The 20,308-nt window shown below is 42.0% G+C and overlaps 1 protein-coding gene across 1 annotated transcript in view; it reads right to left on the bottom strand.

Annotated features, from left to right (window-relative positions):
* Positions 1-20,308, bottom strand: part of cacna2d3a (calcium channel, voltage-dependent, alpha 2/delta subunit 3a) — a 1,018,794-nt gene that overhangs the window by 222,195 nt on the left and 776,291 nt on the right. Inside the window, exon 26 of the mRNA XM_041191614.1 lies at positions 4,578-4,699. Coding sequence (XP_041047548.1) covers positions 4,578-4,699 — 122 coding nt within the window. The remainder of the gene's footprint in view (positions 1-4,577; positions 4,700-20,308) is intronic.

Below are 20,308 nucleotides of genomic sequence, written 5' to 3'. Positions count from 1 at the left end.
CCAATCTTCTGACCTGCCCCTAATCTTTGTGGAATTGTACGTTTTTTCTTTAAATTTGTTGCTATCCTTAACTTCCTTTATTAGGCATGGCTAGTGCATCCTTCCTCTAGAGCCTTTCTTACTCACTGGAATGTATCTTGCTGAGTGTTATGAAATATCTCCTTAAATGTCTGCCACTGTATCTCCACTGACCTATTCCTTAAACTAATTTTGCAGTTCACTTTACCCAGCTCTATCTTCACGCCCTCATAATTGCCCTTGTTTAAGTTTAAAACACTAGTCTTAAATCCACTCTTCTCTTCATCAAACTGAATGTGAAATTCAATCACATTATGATCACTGCTACCTAGAGGTAATTTAACCATGCTACTTTACCCTTCGGCCCATCGAGTCTGCGCCAATCAAACAAGTACCTAACTATTCTAATCTCATTTTCCATCACTAGGCCATAGCCTTGTATGCCATGGAATCGCAAATGCACATCCAAATACATCTTAAATGTTACGAGGGTATCTACATCTACCACCCTTTCAGGCAGTGAGTTCCAGATTCCCACCACCCTCTGGGTGAAAAAATTCTTCCTCACATCCCCTCTAAACCTCCTGCCCCATACCTTAAGTATATGTCCCTTGGTTATTGATCCCTCCACCAAGGGGAAAAGTTCCTTCCTGTCTACCCTATCTATGTCCCTCATAATAATATACACCTCAATCATGTCCTCCCTCAATTTCCTCTGCTCTAAGGAAAATAACCCCAGTCTATCCAATCTCTCCTCATAACTAAAACTGTCCAGCCCAGACAACAACCTGGTAAATCTCCTCTGCCCTCTCTCTAGTGCAGTCACACCCTTCTTATTATGTGGATTCCAGAACTGTATGCAATACTCTAGCTGTGGCCTAACCAGCGTTTTATATAGTTCCAGCATAACCTCCCTGTTCTTATATTCTATACCTCGGCTAATAAAGGCAGGCATCCCATATGCCTTCTCAACCAACTTATCTACCTGTCCTGCTACCTTAAGGGACCGGTGGACATGCACACCAAGGTCCCTCGGATCTTCAGTACTTCCCAGGGTCCTAGCATTCATCGTGTATTCCCATGCCTTGTTTGTCTTGCCTGAGTGCATCACCTCACACTTATCCGGATTAAATTCCATTTGCCACTGATCAGCTCATCTGACCAGCCCATCTATATCCTCCTGTAATCTAAGGCTATCCTCCTCACTATTTATCACCCCACCTGTTTTTTCCTTTTATTATTTTCGCATCCTCTAGACTTATCACTCTTAAGTTTGTATGTTCTGTCTCTTCTTGCCACACTCTGATTATCATTTCCCTTATTGCTACCTTGCTGTCTTGCTTTGTCTTCTCTCTTTAATTATCATATCTTCCCACACCATATCCCTTGCCCGGCTATTTAGTTTGAAGCTCTCTCTACTATCCTAGTTATATGACTCACCAGAATAATGGTCCCAAATGAAGATTGTCACATGGGTACAGCTCTCACTTTCCCCAGGACTGGTGCCAGTCCCCTATGAATCGAACCCATTTCTCCTGATCAATCTTTGAGCCATGCATTTAACATTTACTTGCCTATGCCAATTTACTTGTGGTTTAGGTAATAATCCTAAGGTTCTGCTTTTTAATTTAGCCCTTAGCTGCTCCTACTCCGTAAGCAGAGCCTCTTTCCTAGTTCTGCCTATGTCACTGGTACTAACGTGGACCACGACTATTGGATCCTCCCACTCTCACTGCAAGTTCCTCTCTAGACCAGAGCTGATGTCCCAAACCCTGGCACCAGGCAGACAACATGGCCTTCTTGACCAAATACAAAAAATGCGGGAAAAACTCAGCAGGTGTGACAGCATCTGTGGAGAGAGACAGAGTAAAACTTTCGAGTACAGATGACTCTTCTTCAGAATGGACTCTTCTGCATTCTGGATTCTGGTTTTGGCTGCAGAGAACTGTGTCTATCCCTCTGACTATGCTGTTCCTCTCTATCACTCCACTGCTATTTTCTCCCCATCTCATGCTGGTGTTCAACTCTTGCTGGGTCTCTCCCTAAGACGCTGCTGTTTAACTCTCCTGGGTCTCTCCCTCTCACGCTGCTGTTTAACTCTCCCGGGTCTCTCCCTCTCACGCTGCTGTTTAACACTCCCCGGTCTCTCCATCTCACACTGCTGTTTAACTCTCCTGGGTCACCCCCTCTCACGCTGCTGTTTAACTCTCCTGAGTCTCTCCCTCTCATGCTGCTGCTTAACTGTCCTGAGTCTCTCCCTCTCACGCTGCTGTTTAACCCTCCTGGGTCTCTCCCTCACCCGCTGCTGTTTAACTCTGTTAGGTCTCTCCCTCTCACGCTGCTGTTCAACTCTCCCCGCTCTCTCCCTCTCATGCTGCTGTTTAACTCTCCTGGGTCTCTCCCTCTCACGCTGCTGTTTAACTCTCCCAAGTCTCTCCCTCTCACGCTGCTGTTTAACTCTCCCGAGTTTCTCCGTCTTGCGCCACTTTTTGAACTTTCATTTAAGGTTTTACGAAAGCGGTGCGGGGGGGGGGGTGGGGGGTCGGGGGGGGGGTGGGGGGCTGCTGTTGCGAGGAGGTGAGGGAGAAATTTTTTTACACAGTGAATGGTAATGACCTGGAACTCACTGTCTACCAGGGTAGTAGAAGTGGAGGCAATGAATGATTTCGAAATGAAATTGGTTGAGAAATTGAGGGAAATATACTTACAGGGGTTAGTGTGGAAATGGGACTGATTGGATTGTTCTGCAGCAAGCTGTCATGGACTCAATTTGCCAAATGGCCTCTTTCTGTGCTATAATAGCTCTATGGCCAGGATTTTCCCATCAGCAATTTAAGGGCGGGGCCCGCTTGCCGAAGGGAAACTGATGTGGGATGACGTTGGGAGGAACCCTTGATGTCATCCCGGTCCCTTTAAATTTTCAGGAAGGCGGGCGGACAGCAAAATCAGCTGTCCGCCTGCCAACCTGGCAATGGCCAATTAAGGCCATTGACAAGCTAATTAAGATTGTTAAAGACCCTGCCCATCCAACCTTAAGGCTGGTGGGCAGGCTAAGAGCCCCAGTGGGCTCCTGATTATAGATGAAACTTCATCCACTGGCGAGATGAGGTTTCATGTCCATTATTAAAAAGTTTCATAAAGTTTATGTGTTTCTTATTAACATGCCCCAGCTCGTGTGACATTGTCACATGAGGGGGACATGTTAATAATTTTAATATTTTTCTATTTTTTGACTTTTCTTACCTGTCACTAATCTCCCTGAAACAGCGCACTTTGACAGATAGGGAATCCCTCCTCATCCCCGCACAGGAAGCACATAGCACTTCCTGTCAGGCAGGCTGCTGGGGGGCCTTAATTGGCTCGCCCACACAAAATGGTGGCAGGCCCACCCACTCCAAATGGTGGCAGGCCCTGTTTTGGCAGCAGAGTTCGGCTGCCCGCCCACCGCCGAGCTGGTGGAGTCTGCTTGCCCACCAAGGGCAAAATTCTGCCCTATGGCATTACTGTGTAATTCCATGTAAGTAAAGAATTACAGGGTGATAACCTGTGGAGGAGCTAGCCAGGGGCTTGTCTAGATCCACTTTCTCTACAGTCGAGAAATCTGCTAGCAGTAATAGCTATACATCGGTTGGTTACCAACTTTATTTTGAAGCCAAATTGCACAGGAAATTTAGAGCAGTTTGGTTTCATTTTTGAATATAACAAGGGTATCATCCCTCTGCTACCACATTCTATGCTTGCTTTGTCTAAGCATCTTTGCTGCCATGACTTCAATTTACACAATCAAAATGATGTTATGTCAGAGGCATGGATACTGAACTCCAATTTGCAAGGAAAAGGGAATAGGATCACAAAAAGCGATTTGCAAAACAGCAGTAAAACTCCATGAAACAAAAAAATGTAATTAGTCGTAATCAATCACCAGGGGGCATAATTAGAAAAAGTCAGAATCCTGGAAAGAGATCTCCAAAAGGAGACAGTGACATCCTTAAATATATTTTCTTTCTATAATTATATTTGCTTTCTTCCCTTTCATACAGCCACTGGAAGCCTACAGGTAAGTAGCTGAAATCTCATGTGATTAAAATAGAATTTAACTTATTTAATCACTGTAACACACGAGACTATGCACAGGAACCGAATGCTTGTTGTAGCAAGTTTAAGAAGCAACGTATAATGTCATGGCAGAACATGTGGCCAAAAATAGCATAAATAAATAGGAAACAGCTAATAAATTATCCTTATAATTAAGTAGAGAAAGGATACATTACATAGCAAGAGAAATAATTGCTGGGAGTTTAAACACACTTTAAGAAACTATTTATATTGCTGAAAAGAGAGACATGTTCAAATGTGGCATCCTTGTGTTTGTCCTGATGAGTGCAAGACTGAAAACTTCGGCAACATGTCTCTCTTTTCATCTATATTCAAGTTCTTACTAACAAATAACTGTAAAGTATTTTTAATGAAATATATCACTTATGAAATACAGAAAAGTGATTACAAAATGAACAATAAATACCACCCTTAGGAAGCTCTGTTAAAAAGAATCTACTAACCTGTACTAAATGGAATTGAATAGACAAAAGTGCCTGGAAGTTGTTCTGCTGATTTCCTGTACCACAGAGGGAAATGGTCTGCAGTGAAAATACTTTCCCTGTCCTTTGCAGTCAAGAAATCTCTTGAAACAGAGGAAACAAATATGATTATTTTGTTTTGTTTTATTTTGTTTAACATATCCAAAAAAAAGGGCTTGATGCAATATTTTCACTGTTAATAAATCACAGTTAGAACTAATTGTTTCCTCTCTCATTGCTTATTTGCTAAACAAACTGACTGGTAACTTGGTCTGTGGTATTTACTCAGCAACACATTTACACCAAGTTAGTATCTTCATTAACCAATTACACTCACAAGTATTATCTTTTGGAAACATGTTTAATAATTTTAATTCAGCTGATCTGATAGTGATGCCCAATTCAGCACATAGGTATAATTTGATATTTATATTGGCTCGAATTTTGCAGTCACTGGTGAAGGAATAATGCACACCATTCATTGTGCTTACAGCTACCCGCAAATTTTTTCCGGGCTTTTCAGCAGGAACCTACGGTCATTGGATATGTGCTACAGGGTATCTAGGCTTTGCATGAACTGGGAAAGCAACAACTTGTCTTTGCAACAAATCAGATTGTAGCATCCTCACTGAGACATTCATACTCTAAATCAGGAAGTGTAATTAGAATAAGAGAGAAAGAATGAAAAGGTAAAAAAATAAATTTGACCTTTTTTTTATATCTCCAACAGTAATTAAAATCTGATGGAAAAAGACTCCACACATGTAAAAGTTAATTTTCAGTGCCAGAGAGGTTGTTTGACAATAATTAAGATTTGTTATGCTGTTAAAAAATCACTTATGCTTGAATGGACAAGGCCTAGCTCTCTCTGGCAAGAGTGTCTAGTGGGTAAGTACCAAAAATTCACAGCCTTACACGTATTTCAATGCCGAGTCTCTCAACAAGATACTGTTAGAGCAAAGCTTGTGGCAGAACAGGGCCAACTAGGCAGCAACTTCCAGATTTCAACATTTAACTGCACATGCATGAATACCAGAATTGCTAATAAAAGTGTGGAAATTAAGATAATTATTCTCAGTAGAGAAAAAGTATGGAGAAGCTTAAAGGACTAGAATCTGACAAATCCCCAAGCCCTGATGGCTTCCATCCTAGGGTTCTAAAAGAGATAGCTACAGAGATAGTGGGTGTGCTGCATTTAATTTTTCAACATTTCTTAAATTCTAGAACAACCCCAGTGGATTGGAAGTTAGTAAATATAGCACCGCTAGTCAGGGAAGGAGGAAGAAAGAAAATAGGGGACTGTACACCAGTCAGCTTTACATCAGCCGTAGGGAAAATGCTAGAGGCTATTATTAAGGAAATTCTAACAATGCACATAGAAAATCATAACATGATCCAACAAAGTCAACATGATTTTACAAAAGGGAAATAGTGTTTGACAAATTTATTAGAATTTTTTTGGGGATGTAACTAGCAGGGTAGATAAAGGGGAACCAGTAGATGTAGTATACAGTATTTCCAAAAGCATTTGAAAAAGTGTCACACAAAAGGTGAACATGCAAGATAAGGGAGTTGGGGAACATACTTTAGCATGGATGGAGGAATGGTTAACAGAGAGGAAGCAAAGAGTAGGGATAAATTGGGCATTTTCAAATTGGCAGGCTGTAACTTGTGGAGTGCCACAAGGGTCAGCTATTTATAATCTATATTAATGACTTAGACAAAGAGACACAGTAATGTATCTAAGATTTTTGACAATGTGAAGCAAGGTGGAAATGTAAGCTGTGAGGAGGACACAGAGAAGCTACAAAAAGATATAGACAGGTTAAGTGAGTGGGCAACAAGGTAGCAGATGGAATACAAAGTGGGGAAGTGCAAAGTTATTCACTTTGGTCATAAAAAAAGTAGAATATTTTTTATAAGACATGAAAATTGTAAATGTTGATGTTCAGAGGGACTAGGGTGTATTTGTACAAGGAACATAGGAAGATAGCATGCAGGTATAGCAAGCAACTAGGAATGTAAGTGGATAATTGACATTTATTGTAAGGAGATTGGAGTACAAAAACAAATAAGTCTTGCTGCAATTGTACAGGGCTTTTGTGAGACCACACTTGGAATACTGTGTGCAGTTTTGGTCTCCATATTAAAAGAGGAATATTGCATTGAAGGCGGTATGGCAAAGATTCACTAGATTGGTTCCTGGGATGAGAATGTTGTCCTGTGATGAGAGGGTGAGTAAATTGAGGGTGAGCACATTGTCTGGAGTTAAGAAGAATGAGAGGTGATCTCATTGAAACATACAAGATTCAGAAGGGGCTTGACAGTAGAAACTGAGACGTTGCTTTCCCTGGCTATCTAGGACATGGAGGCACAGTCTCAGGATAAGGTGCGGATCATTTGGGATTGAGATGAGGAGAAATCTTTTCATTGAAAGGGTTGTGAATCTTTGGCATTCACCACCTCAGGAGGTTGTGGATGCTCCATCATTGAATATATTTAAGGCTGAGATAGACTAATTTTTGGTCTCTCAGGGAATCAAGGGATATGTGGAGCTGGTGGGAAAATGGTGTTGAAGCCAAAGATCAGTCATAATGGTGTTGCATGGTGGAGCAGACTCAATGGGCCATGTGGTCTTATCCTGCTCCTATTTCTTGTGGTTTTATGTACTTCGGAAAAATGTTGAGCACTGAGAGCATCACTGGTATTGGTACTGCTAAATCTAGGCCATTCAGATGATCAGGAGTTAGATTCTGAAACAGTTATATCTCAGCCATTGAAGTGAATCATTTGACTGCCAACTTATGCTAAAAACCCTTCAAACTTTTGTGGTCCTTTTAACAAACTCTTTTTGTATTTAGATGGCTTGGTGATGCTCAGATATGAGGCATTGAAAAATATACTTAATTACCATCTTCTGTATATGTAAATGAAACGGTTTAAAGCTGAGTGAGTAATCTCTTTCAGAGCTCAATAAATCACTAACGCACAGCACATATTGTCATGTCCCACAGATTTAATATGCACTCAGTAGGGTATCCTGCTTTACCCACGCAGAAACTCCTGAAAAGGTCAGACACCGCTGGGCATGTTCATATGACTCACAAGGTCAACTTATATTGGTAGAAGTCACCAACACTCTCTCTTAGCCCTACGGTGTATTTCCCAGGCAGATTGAGAATGACACTTGTGGTGGTGGAATTGATATTTTAAATGCCCTAAACAATGTAATTTTAGGCACAGCTATTTACAACTTTACAGTCACTTTTTAAATGTTTTCTGTATTTCATAGGTTAATGGTCATCATCCAAATGCTGTATGGTCTAACACCCTCCAACTCACCCCCATTCTCATCTCCTGTTTGCAAGCTCCAACATCATCTTGTCAATTCTTGAATCAGGAATTCCCTCTCCTGCATTTTATTGAATCAAACAATCCTTTCCCAATTTTATCACTGTCACAAGGCTTGCAATAATGTGGCTCTCAATTCTGTAGAGTGTAACTAACTTTTGAAGAGTGGGTGTTCCCAAACCCGCATAGTGGCCAATGTTCCAAAAATATTACTTCTTCAGTACTTGATTTCTGTTTTGTTTTTATTTTTAAAACATGCAGTCTTGTTTGCAAATCCATTGTTATGTTAACCCTGCATTTAGGATACTAGGTCATTATACACTGCATTTTAGGGTCTTCTAGACGAAGGAAGCTCACAATACACAGCTAGGATACAGCACTAGAAACAACAAGCATGCTATGAAAGTTGTGGTAACTGCATGTATTATCCCTCCCTCTTGTCAATCATGGGTCATGTGATGTACTGCAGGGGCTTCAACCAGTGAGCTCCTAGCACTAGCAATTTAGTGGGGGGTGGGGGGGGGTGGGCGGTGCACAGAATCTTTCAGACGAGAGGTTAGGGCTAGCGTGCAAGCGCTCCTAAATGTTGCCGTAATAAAGTTTTACTGTTTCTTACGAAATCTGTTTGCTTCATCAAGTCATCACATTTGGTGATGAGGGTAAAATCGACTTCGGCTGTGCACCTCGCCCTGTTACTGTGAGTAAATTAAATTTTAAAGACTACTCACCAGTCGTGCTGCTCTTTGGAAGAATCGATCCATATGATGCTAATATTGAAGGCTAGAGCCAGTATGTTGAGCACCTCGGATTTTACTTTGTAGGAAATGCAATAACCACCGGAAAAAAGCGTAAAGCGATCCTCTTAAGTGCATGTGGCAGTAAAATATACAACCTGATTCGCAACCTGACTGCCCCAAGTGCACCCAATTCCAAGTCATATAGTGAGTTGGTGGACCTTGTGAAAGCACACTTCCAGCCAAAACCATCATGATAATGTAACGCTTTAAATTTAATTCAAGAGTTTGTGCCAAGGGAAAGCCCATTGCAACCAATGTGGTGAACCTCAAGCAGTTAACAAAATGCTGCAACTTTGGGGATGCATTAAATGAAATGCTGTGGGACCGACTGGTAAGTGGAGTCAAGGATGATGCCATACGGCACTGCCTACTTGCCGAAATTGATATCGACTTTAAGCGCACCCTAGAAAGCTCCCTTGCCAGGGAAAGCACTGCAAAAGACTTGCAGGCCTTGCAACACTTGGATAGTGGTGTCATACTTCATGAGGGGTGGGAACCTGCCACTGAGCGTGGAGCAAAAACCAGACCTGCAGAATTAAAGAGCGATTCAATGTCCGCTGTAAGAAACATTATGAGGCCTAACAGAAACACAAAAGATATCTCAGCATTAAAGGCATGCCTGGAATGTACATTTTCAATTACAGAATTTTCCATTTCCATGGCAACTCTTACAAATGAGCATTCAGCGTTGAATGCACCACCTTGGTTTACAGAAAACTTTGAAGAAATTTTAGAAAAACATATTTTAAATTGGATATTGAGTATTTATTTTTATATTCTTTCAAGGGGTGTGGGCATCACTGTTAGGCCATAATTTATTGCCCATGGTACATGGATGTACTTTTTAAAAAATATACGATTTCTAATTTTTATTTTTCTGGCTGGATTGTCTTAAAAGAAACTGAAACACTCTAAAAGACAATGGAGACTGCCAGGCAGCTACAATATACAGCTTGTATTCCACTGTGGGATGGAAAGAAAAGACACATTCAACCCCCTGGGGAGCATGAAATATCCCATCACCTGTTGGCTTTTATACAATCCTGAAACTTTGCAAATACTTCTGAGGTAAAATATCAAAATGCAATTACTTGTTCTAAAACAATGACTACAGCAGACATGAACCAACAGGACAAAACCAAAACAGAATTACCTGGAAAAATTCAGCAGGTCTGGCAGCATCTGCGGAGAAGAAAAGAGCTGACGTTTCGAGTCCTCATGACCCTTCGACAGAACTCGAGTTCGAGTCCCTAAACTAACAGGATTTCTCTGGAATATACAACCAGCAGAGTACTTTAAGAAAAACTCAGCAGGTCTGGCAGCATCGGCGGAGAAGAAAAGAGTTGACGTTTCCAGTCACGAGGACTTGAAACGTCAACTCTTTTTTTCTCCGCCAATGCTGCCAGACCTGCTGAGTTTTTCCAGGTAATTCTGTTTTTGTTTTGGATTTCCAGCATCCGCAGTTTTTTGTTTTTATCAGAGTACTTTAAGAGTCTGTTACCAAGCAGGAGAGAGATCAGCGGTCAGAATGCTGTACTGAAACAGGCTACAAAAGCTGTTTGCTTTCTCTTTCTCTGAAGTATCATGCCTAGATTGGCAAAGCAACCATTCTGAGAAGATAAATCTGCTGCAAACCAAGATCTTTTGGGAATAAAGTGTGGAAATCTGCTCCAGACAACCACACCCGGGAAGACAACTGAACAAAATGTTCACAACGTGGAATCATTGCATCGAGACCAGCCAAAGAACAGCTAATCATATACCTCTTTATTTTATCTTCCTCATGAGCTGTAAAAATCCTTAAGCCGTCCTCTTATTCTGCCATCTGTACGAATGTATATGTGGGCCCAGGTAAGTTTGTGTGACCTATGTATGGTGGTTGCGATTTACCTAGTTTTATTAATTCAAGAAATAGATTCAATAAACATACTTGTTCTTTGTTAAACCTAAGAAAACCTATCTGACTAATTCTTTACTATCTGAAAGTGTAAATAGTGAGACTATATCCTCAAGGGTTATAATCTCTGGATTACTACCCGAGCCACATGCAAATTGGCATAGGGGCGCGAGAATAAGGGAAGTAAACATGTGGCTGAAGGAGTGGCGCGGGAAAGAGGGGTTCCATTTCGTGGGGCACTGGCATCAGTATTGGAACAGGAGGGATCTGTACCGTTGGGATGGTCTCTACCTGAACCGATCTGGGACCAATGTTCTAGCGAAAAGGGTAAATCGGGTGGTCAACAGGACTTTAAACTAGAAAGTGGGGGGGGGGGTGTGTGTGTGTGTGGAGGGAGGGAAGGGTAAAACTCCAAGAAGTATGACTAATGGGAAACAAAGCAGCAGGTTAGCGTGTGAGGGGGTGGATTCAACTTAATGGAAAATTATGAAAAATCTGAAAAGAAAGGAGAGCCCAGGAGAGGCTATTAAAGTCTCCAGTACACAAAATAGGACAGAGTGTTTGGAAAGGGCTAGGAATCTAACTTCAAGCACATCAGATAAAGGGACGACAATGAGAAACGGGACGAGAACTACAGGACTGAAGGTGTTGTATCTGAATGCATGCAGTATACGAAATAAGGTAAATGAGCTTGTGGTGCAGATTGAAATTGGCAGGTATGATGTGGTGGGCATTACGGAGACATGGTTGCAAAGGGATCAGTACTGGGAGCTAAATATCCAAGGATATATATTCTATTGAAGAGATAGGCAGGTTGGCAGAGGGGGTGAGGTTACTTTGTTAGTAAGAAATGAAATTAAATCAATAGCAAGAAATGATGTAGGGTCAGATGATGTAGAATCTGTGTGGGTACAGTTGAGGAACCGCAAAGGTAAAAAAACCATGATGGCAGTTATGTACAGGCCTCCGAACAGTAGTCAAGATGTGGGGTACAAGATACACCAGGAGATAGAAAAGGCGTGTAAGAAAGGCAAGGTTACAGTGATCATGGGGGTTTCAATATGCAGGTAGACTGGGAAAATCAGGTTGGTAGTGGATCCCAAGAAAAGGAATTTGTGGAATGTCTATGAGATGGCTTTTTGGAGCAGCTTGTGGTGGAGCCCACTAGGGAACAGGCAATTCTAGATTTAGTGATGTGTAATGAGGCAGATTTGATAAGGGAGCTTAAGGTGAAGGAACTCTTAGGAGGAAGTGACCATAATATGATAGAATTTACCCTGCAATTTGAGAGGAAAAAGCTGGAATCAGATGTAACGGTATTACAGTTGAATAAAGGCAACTACAGAGGCAAGAGGGAGGAGCTGGCCAGAATTGACTGGGAGATGAACCTAGCAGGAAAGACAGTGGAACAGCAATGGCAGGAGTTTCTGGGAGTAAATAGGGAGACACAGCAAAAATTCATCCCTAGGAAGAAGAAGCATACTAAAGGGAGGACGAGGCAACCATGGCTGACAAGGGAAGTCAGGGACAGCATAAAAGCTAAAGAGAAAGCATACAATGCAGCGAAGAGCAGTGGGAAACCGGGGGATTGGGAAGCCTACAAAGACCAACAGAGGACAACTAAAAAAGAAATAAGGAGGGAGAAGATTAAATATGAGAGTAAATTAGCCAGTAATATGAAAGAAGATTGCAAGAGATTTTTTTAGATATATAAAGGATGAGAGAGAGGCAAAAGTGGACATTGGGCCACTGGAAAATGACACTGGAGAAGTAGTAGTGGGAAACAAAGAAATGGCAGAGGAACTGAATGGGTACTTTGCGTCAGTCTTCACAGTGGAAGACACGAGTGACATCCCCAAAGTTCAAGAGAGTCGGGGGCAGAGATGAGTATGGTGGCCATTACCAAGGAGAAGTTGCTAGGAAAACTGAAAGGTCTGAAGGTGGATAAATCACCTGGACCAGATGGATTACACCCCAGAGTTCTGAAGGAGATAGCTGAAGAGATAGTGGAGGCGTTAGTGGTGATCTTTCAGGAATCACTGGAGTCAGGGAGAGTCCCAGAGGACAGGAAAATTGCTAAAGCCCCCTGTTTAAGAAGGGAGTGAGGCAAAAGACGGGAAATTACAGGCCGATTAGCCTGACCTCGGTTGTTGGTAAGATTTTAGAGTCCATTATTAAGGATGAGATTGCAGAATACTTAGAAGAGCATGGCAAAATCGGGCAAAGTCAGCATGGTTTCATCAAGGGGAGGTCATGCCTGACAAATTTGTTAGAATTCTTTGAGGAGGTAACGAGTAGGTTAGACAAAGGAGAGCCAATGGATGTTATCTACTTGGATTTCCAGAAGTGCTTTGACAAGGTGCTGCTCAGTAAGATGAGAGCCCATGGTGTTAGAGGCAAGGTACTAGCATGGACAGAAGATTGGCTGTCTGGCAGGAGGCAGAGAGTGGGGATAAGGGGGTCCTTCTCAGGATGGCGGTCGGTGGCTAGTGGAGTTCCGCAGGGGTCAGTGTTGGGACCACAACTTTTCACTTTATACATTAATGATCTTGATGAAGGAACTGAGGGCATCCTGGCTAAGTTTGCAGATGATACAAAGAAAGGTGGAGGGACAGGTAGTATTGAGGAGGCGGGGAGGCTGCAGAAGGATTTGGACAGGTTAGGAGAATGGGCAAAGAAGTGGCAGATGGAATATAACGTGGGGAAGTGTAAGGTCATGCACTTTGGTCGGAAGAATAAAGGCATAGACTATTTTCTAAATGGGGAGAGAATTCAGAAATCTGGAGTGCAAAGGGACTTGGGAGTCCTAGTCCAGGATTATCTTAAGGTTAACTTGCAGGTTGAGTCGGTAGTTAGGAAGGCAAATGCAATGTTGGCATTTATTTCGAGAGGACTAGAATATAAAAGCAGGGATGTGCTGATGAGGCTTTATAAGGCTCTGGTCAGACCACATTTAGAATATTGTGAGCAATTTTGGGCCCCATATCTCAGGAAGGATGTTCTGGCCCTGGAGAAGGTCCAGAGGAGGTTCACGAGAATGATCCCAGGAATGAAAGGCTTAACATATGAGGAACGTTTGAGGATTCTGGGTCTATACTCGATGGAGTTTAGAAGGATGAGGGGGGGATCTGATTGAAACTTAGAGAATATTGAAAGGCCTGGATAGAGTGGACGTGGGGAAGATGTTTCCATTAGTAGGAGAGACTAGGACCCGAGGGCACAGCCTCAGAGTAAAGGGAAGACCTTTTAGAACAGAGATGAGGAAAAACTTCTTTAACCAGAGAGTGGTGTATCTATGGAATTCGTTGCCACAGAAGGCTGTGGAGGCCAGGTCACTGAGTGTATTTAAGACCGAGATAGATTGGTTCTTGATTGGTAAGGGGATCAAAGGTTACAAGGAGAAGACGGGTGAATGGGGTTGAGAAACTTATCAGCCATGATTGAACGGCGGAGTAGACTCAATGGGCCAAATGGCCTAACTTCTGCTCCATTGTCTTATGGTCTTATGACTCCTGCAGCATTGGCAAAGCACATCCTCTCTAAATTCACAAAAAAACCCTGCCACAGTTAGACTGGGAGTGGGAGAATAGGGGAGTAATTTCACCCCTCGTCATGTGGTCGTAACACCCATCCCTAATTGCCCTTGAGAAGGTGGGGGTGAGCTGCCTTCTTGATCTGCTACAGTCCATGTGCTGTAGGCACAAGTACAGTGCTCTTAGGAAGGAAGTTCCAGGATTTTGACCCAACGGAAATGAAGCTTCCAGCTCTGAAGAACAGCCATACCGACTGGAAACTTTAACTCTGTTTCTCTCTACGCAGACGCAACCAGACCTGCTGAATTTTTCCAGCATTTTTTATTTTCTAACTAACTTGGTGATTATTCATTACTAAAAAGTCAATCTGCAGTCTACACAGAAATTGTAACAGTGCACTCTCAATTTTAATTGTGCCAAAACTGCTGACCCTGGTATTGATTAAAGTACTGAATGCCATTGGAATGTAAAGAATTGAAAAGCCTTGATTCATGCTGTGAAATCCCAATCATGGATGGGTGTCTTTTGTGTTTTTAAACAACCAGTCTTTGGTACTTCAGAGTTAATGTTGCTTTTTGTTTTACTTGTAATATAAAGAAGTAATGTCATTTTGGAAGAGTTCTACAATTTTTTAATATATTTATTTCATGATATATAATACAAATGATGGTAGATGTACTGTCGTAATGTCAATCATATCCTTGCTCAAGGGTGGGAGAAAAGCTTAAAATCGCTTTTAAAAAAAATTACAGGAGCTTAAACATTATTTAATAAAGGGTACTGGGCACACTTATAACAACTCACATATATTTTCCTGTATATTACGTGAGTGTTTCTCAGGTGCTGTAAGTGGTGAGAGGGGAAAAAAGGAAAATGGAGCACATTGACCTGTTGACTAAGCTGAAAAGGTCATTTTTGATTCAAGCAGCTTTATGTGAACGCTTGTACTTTTTGCAAGAGATGCCAAAAATATTGTAAGGATTCTGAGTAAAACTTAAATTGTTGGTGAGCTGTTGTGAATTACAGCTCAACCAACCATTCAGATACAAAAATGGACCTAGAAATAACGTAAAATAGAATATTTAACATATTGGGCAGGATATTGCACCCGACCCAAACAAGCGTAAAATAACGTGCCAATCTTACGCTTGGCGGGCAGGCAAAAAGGCCTTTGGATTTTTTGCAAAACCTCATCCACGGGCGGGTTGAGGTTTTGTTTAGTGACCTCAAGAAAATGAAAAATTTTCAATCTAATTTTCTAACATGTCCCCACCGACAGAGTCACATGAGGGGACGTGTTACAGACATTTTTAAGTTCTTTATTTTTTATTTTCAAAGTTCTTCAGCTCCCTGAGGCAGCTCTGTACCTCAGGGAGCTTTTACTGCGCGCGCCCCTGCTCATGCGCACACTTCCGCACCCGCCCCCACCCCGGCAGGGCTAAGCTCTGCAGCACTTGTTTCATGCTACCTGGCCGTTAATTGGCCAGCCAGCGTGAAATCCAGTCGGGGCCCGATTGTGGGCGGCGGTCGGCCTTGTGACCGCTCCCAGGCCCGCCTGCCGTGTCTGCCTGATGAGGGCAAAATTCTGCCCATCGAGATATTACTGAAGCATTTTTTCTCTTTTGATCCTAAAATACATAGTGAGATTTTTTTGAGAGCCAATTTATATGTAGAATTGATTCAAACAGCTTGAATTCTCTTCGACTTCAGGTGCGAAACAATTGTTTTTATCATTTAGTACATTGTGATTTGGTCACCAACATTACGTGAACTGCATTGAACTTACCATAGTGTGAAAGTGTTGTGTTCTGCTGCTTCAATAGCTTTGTGCTATTCACTGTAAATTGTGCAGGATATGGTCAATGAAAAGAAAGGAAGATTAAAGATGTTCTAAAATGCTTCTCAGCCAGTTAGTATTTCTGAAGTGTAGTCAGTGTTGTAATACTGGGAAATATGGCAGCCAATTTCTGCATAGAAAGAACCAGATAACCTGTTTCATGATGTTGATTGATACAGGGGTGAAATTAGCACTCCGCAACCAATGCACCGACACAGTCTGCCTTGACTGCCATAGCTTTGTAAGTGCATGCTTATTATGAGTCAGAATTGTACCACCTGCCATAATAGTGAAAGGCATCCAGGGCTGCACCTGAAATAGGCATTAGTCCCTTTGCATGAGGAAAGAAGGGGCATAATACCTATTTTAGATCCCTGTGCGTGCCCTGAACTCCACCCCCCTCCAGATTGCCACCGTTAGGCTCTCTCAATCACCACCTTGTGCCTCCCACTCCCCCACCCTTGAGATTGCCACCTTGACTCCCCGTAACAATCATCCTCCCATTCCCAATCATCCTCCTTTGCCTGGTTTTCTCTCCCCTCCCAATTTCTTCCCTTAATACCCCACCTGAGGGCTGATATTGGTTACATAGCAGCTTTGAAATTTGAAGCCTCTTTGATACAAGAGGGCTGAGGCTCAATATCAGGTTTGCCTCTGGTCCACCCACTCAGATGCAGGGAATTCTCCCTGGAATGTCAATCATTGACTACAGGCCACCAAACAGTAGTGGTGATGTAGGGCTTGGTATAAATCATCAAATTTGAGATGCATGTAACAAGGATAATACTGTAATCATGGGGAACTTCAATCTACACATAGACTGGGTAAACCAATTTAGCATTAATGCTGTGGAAGATGAATTCTTGGAATGTATATAAGAACAGTTTATTGAGGAACCAACTAGGGAACTAGTTATATTATATTAGATCTATTAGCTATATTAGATCTAATATTGTGCAATGGAAAAGGACTAATTAATAATCTCGCTGTAATAAGGTCTCTGGGGAAGAGTGACCATAATATGGTAGAATTTTACATTAAGTTTGAACATGATATCATTCAATCTGAAACTAGGGTGTTAAATCTAAACAAAGGAAACTATGAAGGTATGAGGGGCAATTGGCTGTAGTAGATTGGGAAACTAAATTAGAAAGTATGATGATGGACAGACAATAGCTAGCATTTAAAGAATTAATACATGGTTTACAACAAATTTACATTCCTTTGAAGGCACAAAAAACTAACAGGGAAAACGATCCAACTGTGGCTAAAAAAAGAAGTTAAAGCTCGTATTACATCAAAGGAACAGGCTTATAAAGTTGCCAAAAAAGTAGAAAGCCTGAGGGTTGGGGGCATTTTAGAATTGAGCAAAGGGCCAAGAAACTGATAAAGAAAGGGAAAATAGAATATGAGAGCGTCCTAATGAGCAACATAAAAAAGACAGTAAAAGCTTCTATAGGTGTGTAAAAAGAAAAAGATTAGCAAAGAGAAATGTGGGCCCGTTAAAGTCAGAGACAGGAGAATTTAAAATGGGGAATAAGGAAGATGCAAAAAACCTCCCAGAAATTCTAGAGAACCAAGGGACAAGTGGGAATGAAGGACTGAAAGAGATTAGTATTAGTAAAAACGTAGTACTGAAAAAATTAACGGGACTGAAATTTTATAAATTTCCTGGACCCAATGATCTAAATCCCAGTGTGTTGAAAGAGGTGGCTGTAGAGATAGTGGATAGGTGGTCATCTTGCAAAATTTTATAGATTCTGGAAAAGTTCCAGCAGATTGAATGGTAGTAAATGTAACCACGCTGTTTAAGAAAGGAGGGACAGAGAAAACAGGGAACTACAGACCTGTTAGCCTGACATCAGTAGTGGGGAAAATGCTAGAATCCTTTATAAAGAATGTGATAACTGAACACTTAGAAAACAATGGTAGATTGGACAGAGTTAAGATGGGTTTATGAAAGGAAAATCATGTTTGACAAACCTGTTGGAGTTTTTTGAGGATGCAACTGGTAGAATAGATAAGGGAGAACCTGTAGGTATGACGTATTTAGATTTTCAGAAGGCTTTCGATAAGGTCCCATACAAGAGGTTAGTAAGCAAAATGAGAGCACATGGGATTGGTGTGGACTGAGAATTGGTTAATGGACTGAAAACAGAGATGAGAAACAAATGGGTGTTATGAGGCTGTGCCCTTTAATTTTGAAAATATGATTTTTCAACTTTCAACTGACTGGATATTTTGCTATTTGAACTGAGACAGAGCAAACTGCTAAAAAATGCAAGCTGCATTCCAAGGTGAAGGTGAGAAACCAATAAATCACCCTCAGGGAAGCGTGAAGAGAGATATATTTCCCCTAATTCAGACACCCATTGAAACTTATTACTGTGTAAGGAAGTTACATTAAAAATGCAAAGTACTGGATATTGAAACAATGGCTGCCACACAGACCCACCCAAAACCTCTTGAAAATTCACAATGGGCAGAATTTTCTGCCTGTCGGGTGGGTGGGCCCGACCCAATCTCCGGCGGGTGGGGAGACGATCCCCGCCAGAGAAGCAGGCCCTGCTGCCATTCTATGTGGGCGGGCCAATTAAGGCCCGCCCAGCATGACATCTGGCAGGAAGCACTATGTGTTTCCTGTACTGGCGGGGGGGATTCCCCAAAAGTGAGAGTGCGCTCTTTGGCGCATGCGCACGAAAGAGCGCACATCTCCCTGAGGCTAAATGCAGCCTCAGGGATATCGCTTACACTTTTAAAAAGATTAAAAATAGAAAAAAAAAATCCCTAACATGTCCCCCTCATGTGACATGAGATGGGACTGTTCTTAAATTACAGTAAAACTTTATTAAACTTTTTAGAACCCTGCATGAAACCTCTTCCCAACGCTGGATGAGGTTTCATGTTTTCTCCATTTGCCGCCGGGGCTCCTGGCCTGTCCACCAACCTTAAGGTTTGATGGGTAGGTCCTTTAATAGGTTAAATGATCCTGTCAATGGCTTCAATTGGCCATTGACAGGTTGGCGGGCGCACAGCTGATTTTGCTGTGCCCCCTGCCTTCCTGAAAATTTAAATGGGGCGGGATAACGTTGGAGGTTCCACCCGACATCATCCTGCATCATTTTACACATCAGCGAGTAGGCCCCACCCCCTTCTCCCCAATGGGTGAAGTGTTTCAAGTCAAGGCTGCCATCCATTAGAAAGAAATTGCAAATGACAAAGCATTGTCCAGAAAGTCTTCAGCCGAGGAAACAAGCTGAAACCTACCAGCGAGACGAGATCTCATAATAATTGCAACATTTCCTACATCCAAGAAGCCAGCCAGCCTGAATCAGCCACATTTAAACGCTACAGCTTTTATCTTTATTTGGACTCTGATCCCCTTGTTGCTGATACCTCTGTGTATGTGTTTATTCCTTCATGGGATGTGGGCATCACTAGCAAGGCCAACATTTGTAGCCCGGCCCTAATTGCCCTTGAAATGAGTGACTAGGCCATTTCAGACAGCAGTGAAGCATCAATCACACTGCTGTGGTTCTACAGTCACATGTAGGCCAGACAAAGTAAGGAGGTCAGATTTCCTTCCCTAAAGGGGCATTAGTGAGCCACATGGGTTTTTACAACAGCCAATGATAGTTTCATGGTCATCATTACTGAGACTAGCTTTATATTCCAGATTTATTAATTGAATTTAAATTCCACCAGTTGCTGTAGTAGGATTTGAACCCACGTCCTCCACATTAGCCCAGGCCTCTGGATTACTAGCTTAGTGACATTACCACTACACCACCATCTCCCCATGTGTTTGCTTGTCGGGCCGAATGCTTGATGTCGGGTTTTATTATTTTCCTTGGATTCAGTGGTTAATAAATTTGCTTTTTCTTTGACTCAAGAAAATTTTGTTTAAGTGGCTCTTCATTGCTCACAGCATAAATAGTTAAATACATTCTGACTTGGGAAAAAGCATATCCTCGTAAAAATGACAACCGAGGAGATTAAATAGAGAGGAGCCAGTTCACCCCTTTTCACTTAGTCATAACAGAATTGGGAGATCATTTCCGGGATTGTTCCCACAGACTGGCAAAAGAATTGGAGTGTGGGGAAAGTAAATTGTTCTTTCAAAGGCCATTTAAAAACTGTAAAAGGTTTTCTTGGATCTGCAATACTAAAGTGCTAAGGTGTCCACATTCGATCTCAATGCTTTCATAGACCACTATGAGATAACTGGCGAGAGGTTAACAGCACCGTCCTCGAAAGAGTTAAAAGTTAGCTAGGCACTTAGAGGCAGAGCTCCACCA

Source organism: Carcharodon carcharias, chromosome 7, assembly GCF_017639515.1.
Source record: "Carcharodon carcharias isolate sCarCar2 chromosome 7, sCarCar2.pri, whole genome shotgun sequence".
Lineage (NCBI taxonomy): Eukaryota > Metazoa > Chordata > Chondrichthyes > Lamniformes > Lamnidae > Carcharodon > Carcharodon carcharias.
Note: the sequence above shows the minus strand (reverse complement) of the source record. Positions and strands in the feature narration are given on the sequence as shown.